The sequence below is a fragment of the Bradysia coprophila genome, unplaced genomic scaffold (assembly GCF_014529535.1).
Source record: "Bradysia coprophila strain Holo2 unplaced genomic scaffold, BU_Bcop_v1 contig_232, whole genome shotgun sequence".
In the NCBI taxonomy this organism is placed as follows: domain Eukaryota; kingdom Metazoa; phylum Arthropoda; class Insecta; order Diptera; family Sciaridae; genus Bradysia; species Bradysia coprophila.
This window is the reverse complement of record NW_023503493.1, coordinates 17,472,413-17,492,877: the sequence shown is the minus strand read 5'-3', so window position 1 is coordinate 17,492,877 and position 20,465 is coordinate 17,472,413. Positions and strand designations below refer to the sequence as shown.

Sequence of the window (20,465 nt, the reverse complement as noted above, 5' to 3'; positions counted from 1 at the left end):
TCATCGCATCTATTGTCTTCAAAAACATATTGTGTGGTTGTCATGATATGTATCAGAAGTTTGTTTATTTATGTGTCTCATCTAAAATGCTCGCCAGCAAAATTTTGATCATTAAATTCAACGGCAAAATTGATCTAAGTGTTAAAATAATTGTGAATAATAGTGAAGTTCGCTGTAAAGTGCGGAGCACCATTAGAAAAAAAAACTTGTCGCTTAAGAATGATCAGAAAGTTGCTGGACGCAGTAGCTACATCTAATGCTTTGCAGGATCAAGAACCGTCCATTTAAAATCTTCACAATCATCATTTCAACTAAAGGGTTTTTTTCGCTAAAGCTCGTAGAATCAAGATTCCCGTGAAGAATCGCCAAAGTAAAATCGCCAAAAATTAAAAATCGGCAAGGTGTGAAGAAACGCCGACAGAAACAAAGAATGATAAATTTGGCGATTCTTCGTGGTGATTAAACAAATCAACCACAAATGATGATGATTTTGTTCAATCCTTGGAAATTTATCCTTTTACGTAATTTATCTCAAAGGAGTTATTTGTTCGAAGCTAGTGAATCTAAAAGTTACGAAATGCTGCCTGGTTCGATCCTAAGGAAACTCTTATTTTATGTCAGGTAACGTAAAGGCATCTTGTTCAATCCTAAGGAATTCATACTTTAACGAAATAAAGGATCCCGAGGAAACCATCATTTTACGAAAGATAATGTAAAGACATTTCAAAAACGTATTTTTACACTTTGGCGTTTCTTCACACTCAGGCGATTTTTCTCTTCTTCACGCTCTGTCGATTTTTCTTGGCAATTCATCATTATGGTTGATTTGTTAAATCAACAAGAAAAATCGCCAAAGAGTAAAGAAACTTCAAGGATCATAGAGAATTGAAAATTTGTCTTTATGGCGTTTCTTCAGGTCTATTTTTTTCGCCAAAGTGTGAAGAAACTCCAAAATATGACAAATCACCAAAAAATACAATATTGTCGATTTGACTTTGGCGATACTTCACGGCTTCTGGATGGAGGGGAACTTCCCGAAGATTTTTTTTTCTTCAAAAAACGCAACTCTTAGCCCAACTTTTTATTTAGAAAAAGATTGTACGGGACAGTATGTTCTACGAAGTCAAAATATAATTACGGACAACAACTAAACCGTCTCGACTGCCCAGTAGTTATTTTCCGAAGTTCCTAATGAGTGCAAAAAGACTAATAATGTTTCTGAGGATTTTCATCTTAATATCTTCATGAAGTTACAAATTATCCACAGAAAATTTTATTACCCTAGAACGAGGTCGTTCAATACAATAAATTAAATAGAAAACAGATTTGGAAATTGTTCTTTTGTCTAAAATTTGATATTAAAATTCTTTGGAAATCGTAACAACAAGCATAACTGCATGAGCAGGCCTTTATAAATCAGGAACTTTGAAGTTCGTCATATTCATATTCTTATCTTATTCCTGACCAGATTCTGTTTTCATGATTTAGCTCAATCATGAGCTTCACTTATACAAAGAATTGAATTTATTTACTATGCCAAATTGTAATTCGGCGAAAAAGAATGTTCCGAAGTTCCGAATCTGCGAGCGAACTTCCGTTTCATTTAAAAAAAGCCCTTTAGTTGAAATGATGATTGTGAAGATTTCAAATGGACGGCTCTTGGTGTTTCTCTAATTTTTATTCTTGATCCTGCAAAGCATTAGATGTAGCTACTGCGTCCAGCAACTTTTTGATCATTCTTAAGCGACAAGTTTTTTTTTTCTAATGGTGCTCCGCACTTTACAGCGAACTGATGCAAATTCCTTTATGAGGAGAAAACAAAACCACAGTAACTTCACTATTATTCACAATTATTTTAACATTTAGATCAATTTTGCCGTTGAATTTAATGATCAAAATTTTGCTGGCGAGCATTTTAGATGAGACACATAAATAAACAAACTTCTGATACATATCATGACAACCACACAATATGTTTTTGAAGACAATAGATGCGATGACGGACGTAGGGTGGCTAAATGTACAAATATGTTGTACGTTCTTTTGTTTGTTGAGACGTACTGAACGCTTTCCTATATCGTTCACTGATACAAAACATCTTTTTTCAAACTCAAACGGTTTATATTACATAAAGATACTCTTAATTTAAAAGCCTAATGTAATTACTAAAAACCAAGAGAAAATGTAGCTAAAACCGAGGCTAAAACCAAAATTTAGTTTAGCCACCCTATATCACATTTTGAAATCGTGACTGCAGCGCCGTCATTGTGACCGTTGTGTTAACTAAATTTAAATTTGTGGATTCCATTGTTGTGGGATAAAGTGTGGGTTAAATAGGATTAATACCTTTGGAAAACCCGAAAACTAAATTTCTTCGACTGTATTAACGGTAACGTTTCCACTCCATATGCGAGCACGGGACGGACACACGTATGGAACACTTTACGTTTCAGAACATTGTTCATTTTGCTTTTGAAAATTAGCCTGAGTTTTCCTAACGCTGCCCATGCAAGACCAATTCTACGTATTTTTCTGAAGTTTGGTTGTCCAGACCCAGCTTCAATTTGTGACCTAGGTACACATAGCTGTCGACTCGCTCAATCACCAAGTTGAACCTGTTACACACGGCTGTCACCTGCTATAGACAACGACAGCAATAATAAACGACAAGCTCCGACTAATGAGGTATTATATAGCCAAAAGTGTGTTTAAAACAAATGAAGTAAAAGATTTCTGAAATCAATCTTTGAAAATCTTCGAACAAATGAAGTAATAGATCAAATAGTAAAACTGTCAATATGCTTTCCGTCTGTGACAGGTTAATGTCTCTGTCATAGTCAATGTTTAACATGAGTTTCGTTTTCGACAAATTCAACTTGATGGTAAGCCCCCAAATCAAACTACAACGAATTCTACATTGTACATGAATTGTTGTTTAATTGGAATGAAAAGTTGCGTGTAAAATACTCGCCTCATGTAGTACGACTATCAAATAATTAGTGACAATGGCTCTTAAACAGCATTGATGTTGATGAGACTATAAATTCCTTGGAAAAACACAATAAAAAGTAACATTTAACGCTAGCTGTTGGTGTTCCTAGTTGCATTATAATATCATAACATTGGTAATAAAATGGCACATATAGATCTATAGTCAATGCATGCATATACCAATAATCTGAGCAATAAAAACCCCATAACAATACAATTTTTTATGGAAAAATGCTATATTCATAAAGTGTACACTACATACACGTATTTTTATAGCAAGGAACACATTAATCACCACTATCTATTGAATTCTTTTGTGAGTATAACCATAGACACTTTTATAAGAAATCTTCCATCTAAGGTAAAAGGTTAGGTCATTTCATTATATCCCCAATTGTACAACATTCCCGGGAGTAGAAGTGCAAAAGAAAAACTCTCAAGTATTCGAAAATTTTCATTAATCGCCGACAATACATCAAAAATTTCGAACAAGAGAGCACGATTTCAGCCAAAAAAGGTTTAAAAAATAAGTCGATATAAAAATGCTTCGTTGCCGAGGATAGCCAGTTTTTCGTCGTAGTATTATCTCTCCATAAACGATACACCAAATATTTCTGTATAATTGCCATTTTTCAATCGGTTCCAATTTATCTTGGTTATAAAAATTCGTATTTAGTATACATGGTCGCAATATTGCCGTTATCCAGTCTAAACTTATGCCCCCTGCACAAACGTTACGCCAAGAACGTTATGGTCATGTGAGTGGCGCCCTGTCTAGCGGGTAAAAAAAATCGAGAAGAGGAAAACTTGTTTGAAGTGGAATTTCGATGATATTGATTTTTAAATAAAATTTATTGTATTTTGTGGAAAGTCAAGAGTGTATTTCTACGTTCCAATATACAAGGTACATACACCATGTCAATAAAATTGTTATTTTATATTATGATTTCAAATCAGGTGGAAACTGTCGAGAAAATTGTATCATAATAAGGAGTGACATTGATTTCGATCTCGGGTATCAATGGCGATATCAATACAAAGCAATCGTAATTGGATCTAAATTTAGATTGAGTATGTCGCTTGATTTATATAAACATAATATTGCCTGTGTGCAGCACGATCGATTTATGTAAGTTCTGATGCTATGAACTTAAGCTAATAGAAACTACTTTTTGTTCAGAGAACAAGTTTTCGTAAGACGACCATTTTCATCAACAAAAAGTTCATTTAACTAAGTTCAGTGAATGGTGTAAGTGACATAATCGTGGCATCATTAGGAGCCGCTGACCTTCGATACGAAGATCGACACATTCCCAGTGTATTTCCATGTAGAAACAATTTTTTTCTGTATAATATCGATATGCAGCGCAGCAATTTTTTTTTCTCCAAATAACACCTAGCTGGGGTCTATGCGTGGCATTTCTGGTGATATACATAATACATTTGATATACCGTTGAATAAAGAATTAAGCAGGAAAAAGTTCAGTTATTTATAATCGGATGAATTCGAAAAATGGAAAGCAGTAGAAATAGAATTCATTAAAAATTCAAAACTTTCGTTTAATACATTTATAATGGCTGTGAAAATGAAAGATTTTTTGAAAGACAGTTTCTTATGGGAAGGCACATGGTAAAATTCAATTGCATTTAAGGAAGATTTGCTCGCAGCAACGTTGACAATGTAAACTGACCCTTTTGTCGTTTCAAATTTATTTTAGCGGTTTAGCGGTTCATAAACAGCACAATATTGAATCGTTGTGAGTAAAACGTAGTACTAAGTTTGTAAAAATTCATTTTATGATCGGCGCTAGAGAGCGTGAGGCACGCCCACCTATATAATATAGGATAGATTGGCACGCACGAAGAACGAATATTCAGAAATATATCACACACACAACGACACAAAATTTTAATCGCAACACAAAATAAAGCTAAGGGACATTAATAAATACATTCAAAGAGGTAAGGGGCATTAAGATTTTCAAATATTTGTATAGAACGGAAGTTACGTTGCACATAAATTCATACCCGCGCAAACGTTCTTTGTGTTTGCTTATCTACCCTGTATTATATCGATGGTTCTGCCTAAACAGTGTCAAAATCGTTTTTTATGGATAGCTCGAGTTAATGCTGATGGATAATTTATTTAGTTCTGTTTCTATAAGATTGTTGGCCTTGACGTTACGCACAATTTGAGTATAGATACAAGCTATATTGGCCAATTTAGTTGACAAAAATCGGTTTTTTTTTAGGTAACTAATCGGCTGCAGTGGCCAAGTCCCGGTACATGGTATATTTGGGGAGTACGCCTAGTATCTTTAGTAACATACCATAAAAAATAACACTGGAACAGTGCCACTGCACTAGACGGGAGCGACTTTAATAAAATTTAAAATAAATTTGGCTACATCTCTAAAGAATGTCTCCACCTTGACAAAACAACTGAAGGCTGGAAAACCATGCGTATTTGCTTCAGCTTTCCAATGATACCAATCATGCTATGGTAGTAATACTTTTAAAATGCAAATATGTATGACACTCTATCACTCAAATATTCCGATTTTTGTCGCCAAAAATGTCTAAAATCTCCGTCACGCTGACATGACGCCGGCGGTGCGGCATTTGTAATCAAACAAACTGTGCGTCTCTTCAAGCCTTGTCAAGGTTCTATGTCTAGCCTCAAATCCTACTGCATTCGTCAGCATTAGCTCTTGCAAATTTGTAACATTGAAAAACCACATACGCTGATGTGCAGATTCTGCTGATACTTTTGAAATAAATGCACATATTTGTTTTCGTTTGATAATGTTTGATTCATACTGTTTTTTCTTACTATTTCTCATGTTAGATAAAACCCACACAACTGCATTGCTGGCTCTATTGATCTAATTTCAAAATATCGACAAACAAAAGCATTCTAATTGCTTGTTATTGTTATTGTTATAATGCAGATGTTCTGAATTACAGTCAACTCAAAATAAATAGGTAGCTCATGAGAGGGAATATAGTACACACATGTTATATAAAATGTGGTCAGTCTATCGTGAGGGCTTATCATCTGTACAACTAATAAACCAACTCATCAGAGTTCATTACTCATCTAACCCACATCTATGCCTACGTTTTTTGTCAGATTTTACGAGTGTAACAGACTAAGCTTCAACACCTCAATCGTGTAGTATACTCTAAACGCTTCGATAGCAATTCGGAAAACAAAGAACACCATAACATACATTGGAATTAGTACATGTTCTTCACATTATAATTCCATTAGAGAAGCGATATGTTACAAATATAAAATCAATTCCACTCTAAACTTTTAAAATAACTTTTACATACATACAAATAACCCATCGACACAAATCCATGGCATATACTTAGGGAAAAAAAGCATAAAATCTAACTCTCGCATGCATAAACTTGTGCGGAAATCAAACGGTGGAAAATATTCATTTTCATATCACAAAACAGCGAAAAAATTTCTTCCACAGATTCATCACTCTTCATTCCATGCAACTTTGGGTATATATGCTCATAAGGAAAAAGAATGTATATTTTCGTCCTAGTACTGGCGGCGCAGGTTTATTATAGTCCTTTTCGTATGATAGATTTTTATTTTTGTGTTGCTTTCGTTATGTTATCCATCAGTGGTTGTTTCTCTTCTACATCAGTCTATCATAAACTGTCAATCGGTTCAGGTTGTTATTCATGTGAAATGCATAAAAATGTTAATCACATTTTGTTAATTTTTTTGTCTTTAAAAAAAATTGATAAAAATGTTGGTTAATTTCAGTGATGCTTTTAATGAGTGAAGGTGTGTTACTGTTACGTAAACGTGTTAAACTAATTGGATACTAATTGTCAACGTGTATTGTTGATTTATTTTTCTATTTTAAATTTATAGCGAAAAATAATGCAAAGAATGTGACGGGAAATGAAAATTTTTTGGCACCTTAATTATTAAATGAATTGTGTTTTCTGTTTTCAAATTCCAGCAAGAAGAAAATATTTGTGCTGTTAATTACATTATGTATATAGTATGTCAATGAAGTTTTCTGATTTAACGCTGCAAGATTTAATGTGACACAGCTGAGGATTAGAATTTCACAAACAAATTAAATAAAAGTTTAATTCAAAGTTCAATGGGACTGTAGTTGGAAAAGGATTTCCGTAAGTATGATGTTGATTACTTTCTCCTCGTTTTAATGATTAACTAATTAAATTTAACATCAACGTACAATTTTGCACCCATAACGAATATATTCGTGTACTTTATGTATGATGAAAGTGAACTGAAATCTTCAAACAAAACTTTGTTTTTACAATTATATCCCGCGAAATGCTACGATTTTATAATAGACTAACTTGAGACGAGTTAAAATATTTTTGTAAAGTTGTAATGGGAGCTGGAGTTTACTTTCACATTTCACAGACGGCATATCAGCAAAATTATTATCGGGTCTACTACCTCTTTTCATTTAAAAAGCTTGAAAACATTGGTGCGAAATCTTTTACTTCAATACATTTAACATGTTAGCATGCTATATATACTCAAAGTTATTTCGGTTGGACGTCTACCAAAAATTAAGAGGTTCCGAGTCTTAAGTTTTGATCCAAACCAAATACTATGTCGCCATCTCGTTTTATTCCAATGAAACGCATGTGATTATTCTTGATATCATTGTGGTTATCCTTCATGACAATAGAAATTCAAACATCGCAGTCGGCCACCATATTGTGAAAACAAAATGTTCGTCGTGTCAGAAATATTGTGTTTTAACTAGTTTCATCAAAATAAAACCTAATTTCGAAGAAGTGAGACCAAATGGACCAAATTCTCATTATAAATAGTGTAATGATTTGCTTAAACATAGCTGCTTGTGCATCACTGTTGTTGAATTAACAGAAATTGTACCTATCGTGAAACTTGCCTTGCAGAAGTAAATTAAATGTGCAAAATCATTGTCGAAATCAAGTAATTTACCAAATGTCAAACTAAATTCGTGATAATTAAGGTCCAAATTAAGTATTCGTGCCGAGGGGTGACGCACTTCCATTTAATTTATTTAATCCAAATAAATGTTTTTAGTTTTACGAAATAATTAGGCTACCCACCTGAAAAATTAGTAAAGTAATTGCGAAAAATAGATTTGCACGATCCCCAGCTCGTTTAAGTACTCGTGAGGCATAGGATTTTTTTTTTGTTAAAAATGGTATTAAATTTATTTAATCCATTTAATCCACTTTACACCAAAAACTCCTAAAAGTGGATTTTTTCGCTTTTTAACATTGTAGTATGAGTTGTAGTACGTGGTTCGATCAAAATCAACAATTTTTAAGACTTTTACAGGATTTTGTAAAATGAACTTTTTTCGAGAGGTGACGCACTTCCATTTAATCCATTAAATCCATTTAATCCAAAAAAAATTTTTTAGTTTTACCGAAATAATTAGGCTACCCACCTGAAAAATTTGTAAAGTAATTGCGAAAAATAGATTTGCACGATCACCAGCTCGTTTAAGTACTCGTGAGGTAAAGGAAATTTTTTTTTTGTTAAAAATGGTATTAAATTTATTTAATCCATTTAATCCACTTTACACCAAAAACTCCTAAAAGTGGATTTTTTTCGCTTTTTAACATTGTAGTATGAGTTGTAGTACGTGGTTCGATCAAAATCAACAATTTTTAAGACTTTTACAGTATTTTGTAAAATGAATTTTTTCGTATTTAATCCATTTAATCCAATTTTTATTCCATTTAATCCATTAAATCCATTTAATACCATTTAATCCATTTAATCCATTAAATCCATTTAATACCATTTAATCCATTTAATCTAGAAGTGAGTCACCCCTCGATTCGTGCAATGGCCCATTTTTTTCGGTTTTTGATAGTGTGTCTGAAATGAACGCTCGAAACCTCTTAAGCAATACATTTGTAATCAACCAACGCACTTCAAGCATTGTGATACTCTTAATAGGGTACTGAGACTTGAGAGTGTGTCATATAACTGTAAAACACTGCAAAAACCATTTCAAACAAAATGAAAATAGTACTCTATTTGACAGCTGTCGACTATTATCAGTTTTGCTTGAAGTGCGTTGAATCAACCTATTGAAATGATTAGATCAGGATAAGACGAAGTAATAGATTCCATGTGCACTATGAAATTTCAATTTTGGTAAGAAAAGAACATAAAATTCTCGATTTATTTTGTTTGATGTAACTTTACTTTAAAGAACTGATTTCAATGAAACTAGTCTATTGACCTGACCCACTCAATTGGTAGAACCTAGTAAGTAATTAATTTTTGTTAGTTGTTAATCTCAAAATGAAATAACGAATAAATCAAGATTCCAACCTTTGCAACATTGCAAACATATACGCGGTATGGATAGGTATATATATAATATGCAAATAGAATCCAAAAAAAAAAGAATCAAAAAGGCTCGCTAAGCCTCGCCATCATCACAACACCGAGAAATATTTCAAAATTTGTTTAATTATGAAATTTTGTATATTTCATTCCTTGATGGCATAAATTGTACGACATCATCAGAGCGTGAAAATTGAATTAAGAATTTTAATTGCGGCAATCGTTAACACAATTTTTGTTTGACAAATGAAAATACTTACTTGACGCTAAATGATGAATTTAAACAAAAAAAAATTGAGATTTAGAATTCTTTTTTTGAAAATCAAATTTATTTTAATTGCGTTTATTATGGGAGTTTCTGTGTTCGTGTTTTGGACAAGGTTTTTTTTTTAAATTTAAATACTTTAGACCATTTTTTACGCAACGGTATATTTATCAACATAATTGTACACATATATTGATAAATGTGCTTCTCAGTATGTTTACAGTAGATTATCTCCATATGAGGAGAACAATTGAAGCTTGCCGAAAATGCTTTCATTATATGGATATATTCTGCATTGTTGTATTTAAGCGAAATCATGACAACAGACACTTCCAATTCACCTGAAAAATATAGACATTGGCTGATTTATATGCCTTTTGGTACAATAATGATGACTGAAGTCATGTCACATACAAAAAACAAAAGAACTTACAGGGTATAGCGTCTGATAAGTTAATACTGTTTGTATTTCTAGCGTATAACTAAAGTCAGCAGAAAGTTCATCAATAAATAGTTTCGAAAGTCTTAAGTACTGAATGAGCGAGAATATTTCAGTGTTTATTTTGTTCCACATAAACACTGAAATATTCTCGCTCATTCCGAAAGTATTTTGCATTTAAACTATTTTCTATCAAAATACTGGGACAATAGCAACTCTTGTGAAACTCATAATATTCTACCGAAATTGTTAATGTTTTAATGATCAAATTAAAATATCTGTCAAATATCTTCAGACCCGGACTGGTTAATATTTACCAGGCAAGAAAAGACAGACATTTTTAGTAATACTTGAATATTCCATGATGCTGTTTTGTAATAACAATACAACATTTTCGTATCTGAATGGCTCTTTTATAAATATTTGCAAACCCATATATAACATTTGTTGGCCTATTCAATATTTGCCATACGCGTTTCAGTAGCCAGTTCGTGCCTGTCTATTTTAATAATGTGAAAATAAAGGTTCGCTAAAGTAGATTTGTAAGTCAGGTGTCCATTATACTGAAATGCACGAAACCAGTTGAAATTTACTAAAACTGAATATGGTTTAGAAAACCAATTTATTTCGAACATATCATCCCCTCAGTACATGTGAAACAGAAAAGGTTGAAAATATTCATCGGACAGAAGTTAAACATATCCCATTTACCCGGGGTTTCAAGCATTAAACTATACGTATATTATCGGTGTGAGTGATGCGAAATCATAATTAACTGAATCTAAAGCTGAACTTCGAGCAAATTAACAAATTACGGTCTAAAAATAGGAGATATTTAGAAACCATTTAAAATTAATGAAAATATCGTTAAATTCTGTTTTGGGTTATTTTAGTTACGAATGGAACGGAAAAATAAGCTCAATTGTTTGAGAAAGCCCTATGCTTGAATACGCAGAACTAAAACACACACGTTCGTATGCTAAAGGATAAGAGGGATTCTTTTGAAAAACAGCCTACCGAAATCGGGCGTGTTTTCTAGTGGAACTTTTTATAGGTACCTAGAAAGGACTTCGACCCTAGAAGCCAAAACCACTCTCAAAAAAATTCTTCGAAGCTTTTATGGCTGGTGAAAGGTGATCGAAAGCCGAAAATTTCTTACCAAAATTTCTCCTGTTACAAGAGCCGTAAGGCGTCGTGTGGGGTGTCATTAGAAAGGTAATCACATGTGCTATTGAGCCGAATAGAGACTCATTGGTTTTAAAATTAATCCACACTGAAATATGTGCAGTTGAAGTTTTCAACAGAAAACTTGCACTTTTCTTACTAGTTTCTCTAGTTACACGAGGCGTACATGGTGATGTGGGGTATCATTTGAAAGGTAATTTTATGTGCTTTTGGGCCGAATAGGGTCTTTTGGGGTTTCGATGCATATGCGATGAAATATGGGCAACCCCATATTGAACTTCTCATATTTCATCGTAGATGCTTTCAAACCCCCATAAGACCCTTATTGGCCCAAAAGCACATAAAATTACCTTTCAAATGATACCCCACACTACCATGTACGGCTCGTGTACTCGGAGAAATTTTGGTAAGAAAAATGCGTCCGATTTCGGCAGGCTGTTTTTCAAAAGAATCTCTCTAAATATTTTAAATATGAATGATATCATATCATACTCAATATATCTGTTAATCTGTCAATCTATGATGTTGAAGTTGAGATCCGATCGTCATCTATACCAACGCAGTGCGTTGTCTATACCCATCATGGCATTCGAATATGTCGCATCAAATTTGCTACTAAGATTTATTGTTTATAGGAATGCTTTGCCTGACTTCTAATTGAAAATTTAATTAGTCCCTAGCGCATACTTTTGTGATTGAGACAAGATGAGGTATTTTATCGACAGAGATGACGAACATATCGCTTCGAGGGATTCTTTTGTATTTCGACTGACTGAAATCGGCACCATTTTTTCCGGGACTTTTTTATAATATGGCTAGGCCCCGGACCTCCGGAAAATTTCTCAAAATATAGAGAACCTCGGTGAACTTTGATGAGTGCTGTGACCTAACTAATGCAATTATTACTTATTATGAATGTAGAGAATGTCGTCGCGTGACTACGTAACAGATGAAAACTATGTGTTTCACTCCGCTAAACTACTAAAAATGGGTATCGCTGTAAAGCTGAGGTCCTCTAAATTCATAATAAGTAATAATTTAATCAAATAATTGCATTAGTGAGGTGACAGCACTCATCAAAGTTCACCGAGGTTACATCGATTTTCAGAAATTTTCAGGAAGTAATATTTTCGGCCGTTTATCATAAAATTTTATGAAGTTAATATTTGCCCCAGGAGTACTCGACCACAGCTTTTCAACGAACCCATACACTTCCGTGTCCTCGCCACCTTACGGAAATGAAATCCGTACTACGAAACCCCATTTTTCGACTTTTGGCCACTTACAACCAGCAAAGTATGGAAGATCAAACATATTAGGGACTGGTTTTGGGGCCTAGGCACCAAGGCCTAACCAAACATATATAAAAAAGTCCCAGAATAAATGGGGCCGATTTTGGTCAGTCGAAATTCAAAAGAATCCCTCTTCATATTCTGGATGGTGTTTATATAGCAACATTTATTATTGCTCTAACAGGGTTTCTTCCTCCACAACGATACTTTAAACAAAATGAGGAACAGATTTATGATGATACTCATGTAGTTTGTAAACATATTGCTATAGATCAAGTCCGAGTAGCAAACCCGAACACTAACCGGTATAAAAGGTGAAATTATAATTTATTGTATGACGAAAGAGTTTCCAAGAGGCGACTTGGAATCTGGTCAAGTTATTTCAGTGCTTCTGGATTCTCGTACTGTATCAGCTGTGTTTTGTGGCAACCTGTTTTATGATCCTAGGAATCATAGGTGCACATTATTTAAACTAACAGGAGAATTTACTCTTTCCCTAGATCGGTTTTCTCTCTTTTGCTTATGCATTAAAGTATGGTATTGACAATTAAGAGGAAGCCTAGATGCTAATAATATACTATTAAAGAAAGCTTGTTCCTCGCTAAACATGAAAGTTTGGATGTTTAAAAAAGAACATTGTTGTCGCATACAACTTTTTGATGGAATAGAAACTATAGAACTGTTGTTATTGCTTACAACAAATCGAATTTAATTCAATACTCTTTCGAATACACACGCATCATCAAAATTTGTTCCATCCCTGTTTATATTTCAGTTTTCATTCATTCCATCATCATCATCCACATGCAATATTTAGTTTGTCAAGAGTGTTGTTCATTCCAAAGAATTATTAGTAGTATTTTGGTCGTGCAACAACACTCACAATACCCTTTTTTAATTATTTTTGTCATTAATATGTCAATTAAAAAAATTAATAAAACAGTCCGTTTATTGGATATGCATGCTACGTAACTGACCGATTTTCGTTGGTTTTCTGTTGTATTAATTTAATCGTTAAAATTTTAATGAAACTTGAAATTTCCATAGCACAACAAACTGTGAACAATCATTAAAAACAACAAGAATATTAAACGTACACATTTAATCAACTTTCATCCTCTTAAAAGCTTACCATCAATATTTGATAGAAAAAACACATTACACTAAACTTCTATGTAGTGAATGGTATAATAGAACACGAAAACACGTGCTATTTCGCTATCTATTATACACCCGATAAAATAATAAACTCCCAATGAAAATGCGGTTCTGGGTTTCTGTGGTTTATTACGATATATTTCGTTAAGTGGTTGAAGCTTTTTCCTGAACGGAATACCCACAAAAGCTGTTCACATTCATTTATATAAAGACGTTGAACAACACACACCAATCCCAAAAGGAATATATATTTTCTGTGCTAACACATAGCAGAAAAAAAAAGTACTGGAACATGGAAAAATGTAATCCACTGTTGGTTCAGCATTTTAAATGTTGCGATTGTTCAATAAACTGGAAAGTAATGTTCCTGCAGAGCTTCGTTTTTCACTTCGTTATGAGTGGCAGATCTAGCGAAACATTTGTGAGTGAATTATTTTGCAGACAGAAACAGCGAAACACTTGAATTAAGTGGTTTATCTAGGTAGCTTTCTTATTTTCGGGAGGAATGAAATTTTATTGTGAAATATATTTTTGCATTGGACTTTCCGCTTGATGGTTCGTCCCAATGAGATGCAGTGATGTATTATGATGATGATTATTCGAGGGTGATAGAGTGGTCTTGATAAATTTATGAGTGGTTATTTAGGGCCTATAATTACTGTTTTGTGGCGCATGTGACTTACAGATTTTCGCGATGTTCAATATTAGTGCGACTACAAACGTCAAACGAGTAATTCAAAAAAAATTCAGATTTGAATGTGGAAATTCTGAGGAATAGTGTACATGTGGATCATCTGAAAGTCGGAAAAATCGAACATGTGGAACCCCTGGTAACCTTTTACATGTTCAATGAAAAGGCATACACTTTCATTCCGTTGATCCGTTGATGATAATCTCAGTAATGACTTCATTAAGATTGACATCTGTCTTAATTCATTCAAAATTTCATTTTGGTTCGAAATCACGGAACTCATTTATTATGAATACAGTCGTCATCGCACAACAAAACGGAATAGCATACAGTTTTACCGCCTTTATTACCCGTATCACAAATTAAAAAGTACATCGAAACAGCATTTCAATAAACAATAGAGAAATGTTTCCATTTCACATCCTTAATCACAATCTATACTTTCGACAGTAATGATAATAGACATATTTTTCCACCATAAAATCGTTATACAGTGTATAGAGAGTATACGTCGATCGCATTGATTATACATTCGGTATTCTACTGGTGACTAGTATAAAGCCTTTCAGGAGCGTACATTATATGTGGATAGCAAAAAGCTAAATAGCATAGCATAGTATAGCATAGACTATAGCCTCTATGCCTCTAGTTTTCTCCTCGCTTTTTACATTCACTGAAAACTTCCGTTGTTAATTTTCCATGATTGAAGAATTTCATTTTGAAAATTGTTTTCTTTTTCGTGTCTCGTTTGTGCTAGTCGAAAGGATTCTTTTGTAATTTAAATTTTTAATGGTACAAAACCAGCAAAAGAAAAATCATTCATTCCTTTTAATTGGAACAAAGGAAGTGTGTGTATATGTGCAAATTTTTCTGAAGGAATTACATTCATTTAGGATTTCCATTATACAGAGAATTAAAGTAGTCACAGTCAAAGGGATTTTATTTCTGGTCTGTTCAAAGATATTTAAATCGGTTAATTATGCACAACAAGGTATACATCTCAGCTTTCATAGTTTAAATTTGTGTTTTTAAGGTGCACTACAATCACGAATATTTTGCAAGTTTTGCCGAGGGCATATACAGTATTTTGAATGAGTATATCGAGTGTGAATCCGTTGAAAATTAAACTGAAATGTTGAGGAAGAGGTTGAATAATTTGGTTTGGATAATTTTAGGGGATTTATTAGGCCCTGAAAACTGAGGCCCTGGCAGGAAACCTATTTTAAACGTTTCAATTACTTCTTACGACGCTTTCAGATAGCAGTCAAAGTTCTAACATAGAAACGAAAAGTCACGTTAACGTGTGTTTATATGACCTTGAACTCCTCAAGTCTTTATCACTAATTATCTAAAATTCAATATTGGATGAGCACCGCGAATTACTCTGAGGGTTTGTATTTCATTGCAGCTAAATGAAAAGTCATGAAACGCCGTTATGCGGATTTACAGTCGATAAGTGCAACACTTGATATGAGCAACATTGAAACGAACTCACTAATTCAATTTTACAAGAGAAGAGCGCAAATGAAAAAGAGATATGTAAATTGCTAATTATATTCCAAATAATCACTCCCACTACCACTTCATAGCTCGTTCGTTCAAATAGTTTTTTGTTGCATTTTGTTTTTGAATTTTAATTAGTCCGTAACAATTTCAACTTTTTTTCCTAAACATTTTTGCAAAAAATATCCTCACGTTAATTAATGCAAATATATTGAAAGTTCTGTCTAATTACTTCGTTGAGTTAACAAAAAAGTTCGGTATCCCTTCTATTTAACATAAAATTTTGGAGGACAGGTGTGTTCATTCGTTGAATCACAGACGAAAATATTCTTTAATTAATTTTTAACTTAAATTAATTTTTTATCTGTCGAACTAGAAACATTTATGCTAGGAAAATGTAAACTTTTCATTTTAACTAAAAGTTATGTCGTGCACAGAAATCAACCTCGAAATCAACAGTATATTCATAATATTGATAAACGTAAAATATTCACTCAACTTTCACAGAAATTACATTACATACGCATTCTAAAGTAAAAATCTTTTGAAAGTTGATGAAACGTTTTTTTTTTCTGTAAAATAACCAACCATGTTTCCCAGATTGAAATGAAACGATGCAATCAGTCGTACAAATTTATACAAATTTGTTTTGTGAGTTTGTGTCCAACTAGAGACGGGCAAGGCTATGTGCATTTTTATAATTTGCGGGCAGAGAATATTTTCCGGAATTTTCAGTGAATGAGAGCACCTGAACTTTTCACATCTATTTTATTAGATCTTACATTTTTCACAGATAACACCAAATATTTTGTGATCAGTGAACTATCGTGCTTTTTTAATTAGGGGCTAGGTAACAAAAAGAACGGATAACAAATTTAAGCCTGTAGCTTACGGTCCCGACTTTTGTAATAGTGGCCCTTTTCCAGTGGCATTTTTTTCTATAGTTCGGGATGGTATTGTGCCCAAAAAATACATTTCAGAGTGAAATCGCCAAAACATCGAACAAAATCAGACATTTTGGGACAAGTGGTCACGGATATTATTGATTTGATTCGTTGAACTGTTGCGAGTAAAACGTAGTACTACGTTTGGTAAAATTTATTTTGTTGTCGACGATCGAGAACAAGAAGTAAGGGTCTGCCAAAAGAGCACCAAAATCATTTTCTTGCCATTAATCGAGGGAAACAATTTTGCGAAAAACCTTTTTTATACTTATAGGCCTTGAAGAGACGCACATTTTGAGTACACACACCAACAGGTCCATGTTGACCTGTTGGTGATAACAATGATTTTAGGAGAAAAATAGGTGATTTTTCCAAGTGACACAAGTCCGTGACATGGTACGTATGGTAAGATTGCCTAGCCTCAGTAGTACCATGCCATGGAAAAACATCCTTGGATAAGTTTCACTGCAAATGGTTGGAGCGAATTTAGTGGGAGTCTACTCCAATTCGATGAAATTTTCTCACTTTTTTCTCATTTGGAAAAAAAGCGGAATTTTGAGGTTTTTCATTATTTACCGCTGATTAGAGTGAGATCAACTAAAATAAAGAGTTCCTAGATGCATCCATGTAGGTCACATACTCTTGGAACCCGAATTGGGATCTATTTGGACTTTGGACTAAATTCTATAAAGTGTGGTATGAAGCATTTTTTGGTCTTTTTATTGAACATTCAACAGTTATTTTTAATAAAATTGTAATTTAAAGTGAAATAAGATAAAATAAAGAGTTACTTGATATATAATTCTGTGGATCCGGCAGGGCTTATTTTAAATTGTATTAAATTCTTAAATGTTACAATTGATTTTCGCTATATCTACTCAATATAAATGTACCTTCGTTTTATGACTTTCCCTTTTGTCTTGATGCCCTCCAGCCAACTAAACTGGTATCATATTTTTTACGTTTTAACAAAGAGTTAAATTTATTTTCTGTGAATCTTTAATGATTTTAAGAATTGAATTCCTTGTTGACGAATGCTCGCCTCTGTCTTCTTAATTGTTATTAAACGTAGTTCCACAGTCCTATTACAGTCTGAAAACGATTTTCAAATAATAATTTGCTTACGAAATTTCCATATCCGCAGTTGTACTCGTAAAGTATAAGTAGAAATGCAAATAAACTACCAATTCTGTTTATTTGTCCCATTTTTTATTACCTAAAATTGAGCTAAGTTATCAGTTGTGGTGCAAAATAAATTTAATTTTTGGGCTATGCAATTCGTACACATGATGTGCTTATAAATAAATGAATTTTGAAACCGAAAACGTACATCATCACTACCACCAATATTGACTGGGTTGAATTGGCAAAGTGCCACGAGTCACGTATCCTCTTCAATTTAAAATTCTATTCCCGGATTGTTGTTGACATAAATATTGGTTTGTTGCGATATATTTTCGTTAAATTTCATTGATTTGAAATAAATTTGAATAATGGTGTTAAACTAGCGGCAGGAACTAACATAATGAAATCGGATAATTGATTATTTATTGATTGTTCCGATGTAAAATATTCATCAAATTTGGCATGCACAATTTACAGCTGATTATTACCGATTTACCGATTTTAGAAGGACATTGACCTCAATTGCAAAATGCGACCGAAGTAAGGGGGTTGTACAATGCGGTTACGTTCATTTTTTTAAGAATGACCAAATACATCACCGGATTGTTGTTCGGTAATATTAGCGGAGCTTGTCATTAGAGTTTATTACAGAATTTTCTAGTTACTTCTTCAGTCTATCTTGGTCACTTGAATTAGTCGATGTCGCTACGGAAGTTGCTCTTCTTTGGCTAAACGAAAGGGAGATTCAGCAAGACTGCCCTGGTAGTTGTCAGTAAATTCTAGTTAATATGACACTCTATTCTACTTTTTCGTACATAAACTCTATATTACAAATGGATTTTGGTGTTTCTTAAAAAACTATTAAAGCAATTTTACCAATACGACAGTTCATCAACATAACGCAAGAGCCATCAATATAAAATCAATTAAAATCGTACCGCAATATCCACAATGAAACAAGTTACAGCAACATTGTCTTGATTCACCAAATTAACTTCAACTCCTACCGTAACTGGCGGATAGAGTGGATTCACAGCGAATACGAAATTGTATGAAGTTGTGGTGCCAGTGGCCAGCGGACAACCATTCGGACGAATGTGATTGCATGCGTTTCGTAGATGGTCCGGCAATGGGTATTCAATGGTGGCACCTAAAACGGATGCAAAGACGACTGGCCGAAGAGTGGTGGATGCTACCGGAGCGGTAAAGTCTAGGTCCATTATAGCCTCAGTGCCACGTCGAACTGTACAGGGCATCGATGTACATCCACGGACGCGAACTTCATGTGGCGGTGGTCTGTAACCAGTGCCTAGACATTTTGATGTAAAGTGATAGAAGAAAAACATGAATGTTTCGGAAATAAAACTTCGGCAATTGTGAATTGTATGCGAATTTTAACAGCAAAATGTTTTCAGTTTTCAGCATATTCAGAAAAGTTTTTCGTTAAATCGGAAAAGTTTACTGGGAAAATTGCATTATTCGCCATTCGCTATTTTAATTCCTATGTGGAAGGTTTCGAAAGTCTTGTTGAACCATTGACACAGTTCTCAGTGTTCTGCTATGGAAGTTATATTGTCTTTCGTCATACGAAACGGGCTACAATCGATATTGCATTTATTTAGCACACCATTTTTTGTTGTGTAGCAGATTCACATTGTATTGTATGTATAAATACATGTGTTATGTGCTTATAATAAACGGTTTTCTGCTTGAACGAGTTCTTTATGTTGTCGGTGATTGATGTATGTTTTCGCTGTAGCATACCGACCAACTCATTCAGAAAATCACATCATAAAATTAATTAACTTACATGTTCGTACATTAGTTCCTTGTCCGTATACCAAGGCTGGGACGAAAATAAGCAGAAGTAAGTGTTTGAACATTTTTCCTCTCGCTAAATCGCTTCTTCACTGTGGCTTTGTGGTGATGACGAGATTTTTTTTTATGTGTAGACAACACTTCAGCAGATCGACTGATGGCCATTACTTTTCCGTGTAGGCTTTTTATATCAATTTTATATCAAAGTTATGATATCAGCTCGAGATTGCTCAATGACAATGTAAGTTGTCGTGATATTACGAACAGATTTTCATTCTTAAAATTTTTATGTTTATTTTACGATCCTGGAAGCAATAAAGTCAGTGAATGTGCCGTTGTTCAAATTGTTGAACATGAAAAACATAATTTTTCTACTGTAAAGTTCCCTTAAGCTACGTTCTATATACGAGGCTAGCAATCGAGTTTCGTAACACTTTTCCCAAGTGGCTGGTCTCTCAATTAATTATAAACAAGCTTTTAGTACTGATTGACGTCATGCACGTTAGTGTCGTTAGCAAACTTTCTCATGCATATCATGATAAATCGACATGATCATGAATATTTTGAAATTCACTTATGATTTACCATCAGAGAAAACGCAAGAAATTAATGAATTTGATTACGCGTAACTATAACTAGAACACAACATCTCGTTGCAATATTTTTTGTGGTCGACAC

General features: G+C 33.6%; 2 protein-coding genes across 2 annotated transcripts in view; one reads left to right on the top strand and one right to left on the bottom strand.

Moving 5' to 3' along the window:
* LOC119077076 (calcium/calmodulin-dependent 3',5'-cyclic nucleotide phosphodiesterase 1-like) overlaps positions 1–20,465 on the top strand; it is a 265,077-nt gene that overhangs the window by 33,376 nt on the left and 211,236 nt on the right. The gene's annotated exons all lie outside the window — the stretch shown is intronic.
* On the bottom strand, positions 18,772–19,904 carry LOC119077086 (mite group 2 allergen Pso o 2-like). Its single transcript, XM_037184246.1, has 2 exons — positions 19,780–19,904; positions 18,772–19,278 (listed from the first exon to the last, which is right to left on the bottom strand). The coding sequence occupies exons 1-2, from the start codon at positions 19,850–19,852 to the stop codon at positions 18,896–18,898; spliced, it is 456 nt and encodes a 151-aa protein (XP_037040141.1). The 5' UTR covers positions 19,853–19,904; the 3' UTR covers positions 18,772–18,895.

Excerpts from the sequence above, each read along its gene's own strand:
- LOC119077086 (XM_037184246.1), bottom strand. The coding sequence starts at position 19,852 with ATGTTCAAACACTTACTTCTGCTTATTTTCGTCCCAGCCTTGGTATAC. Across the intron at positions 19,279-19,779 it reads AGGAACTAATGTACGAACAT|GCACTGGTTACAGACCACCG; the intron begins GTAAGTTAATTA and ends CAAAATGTCTAG.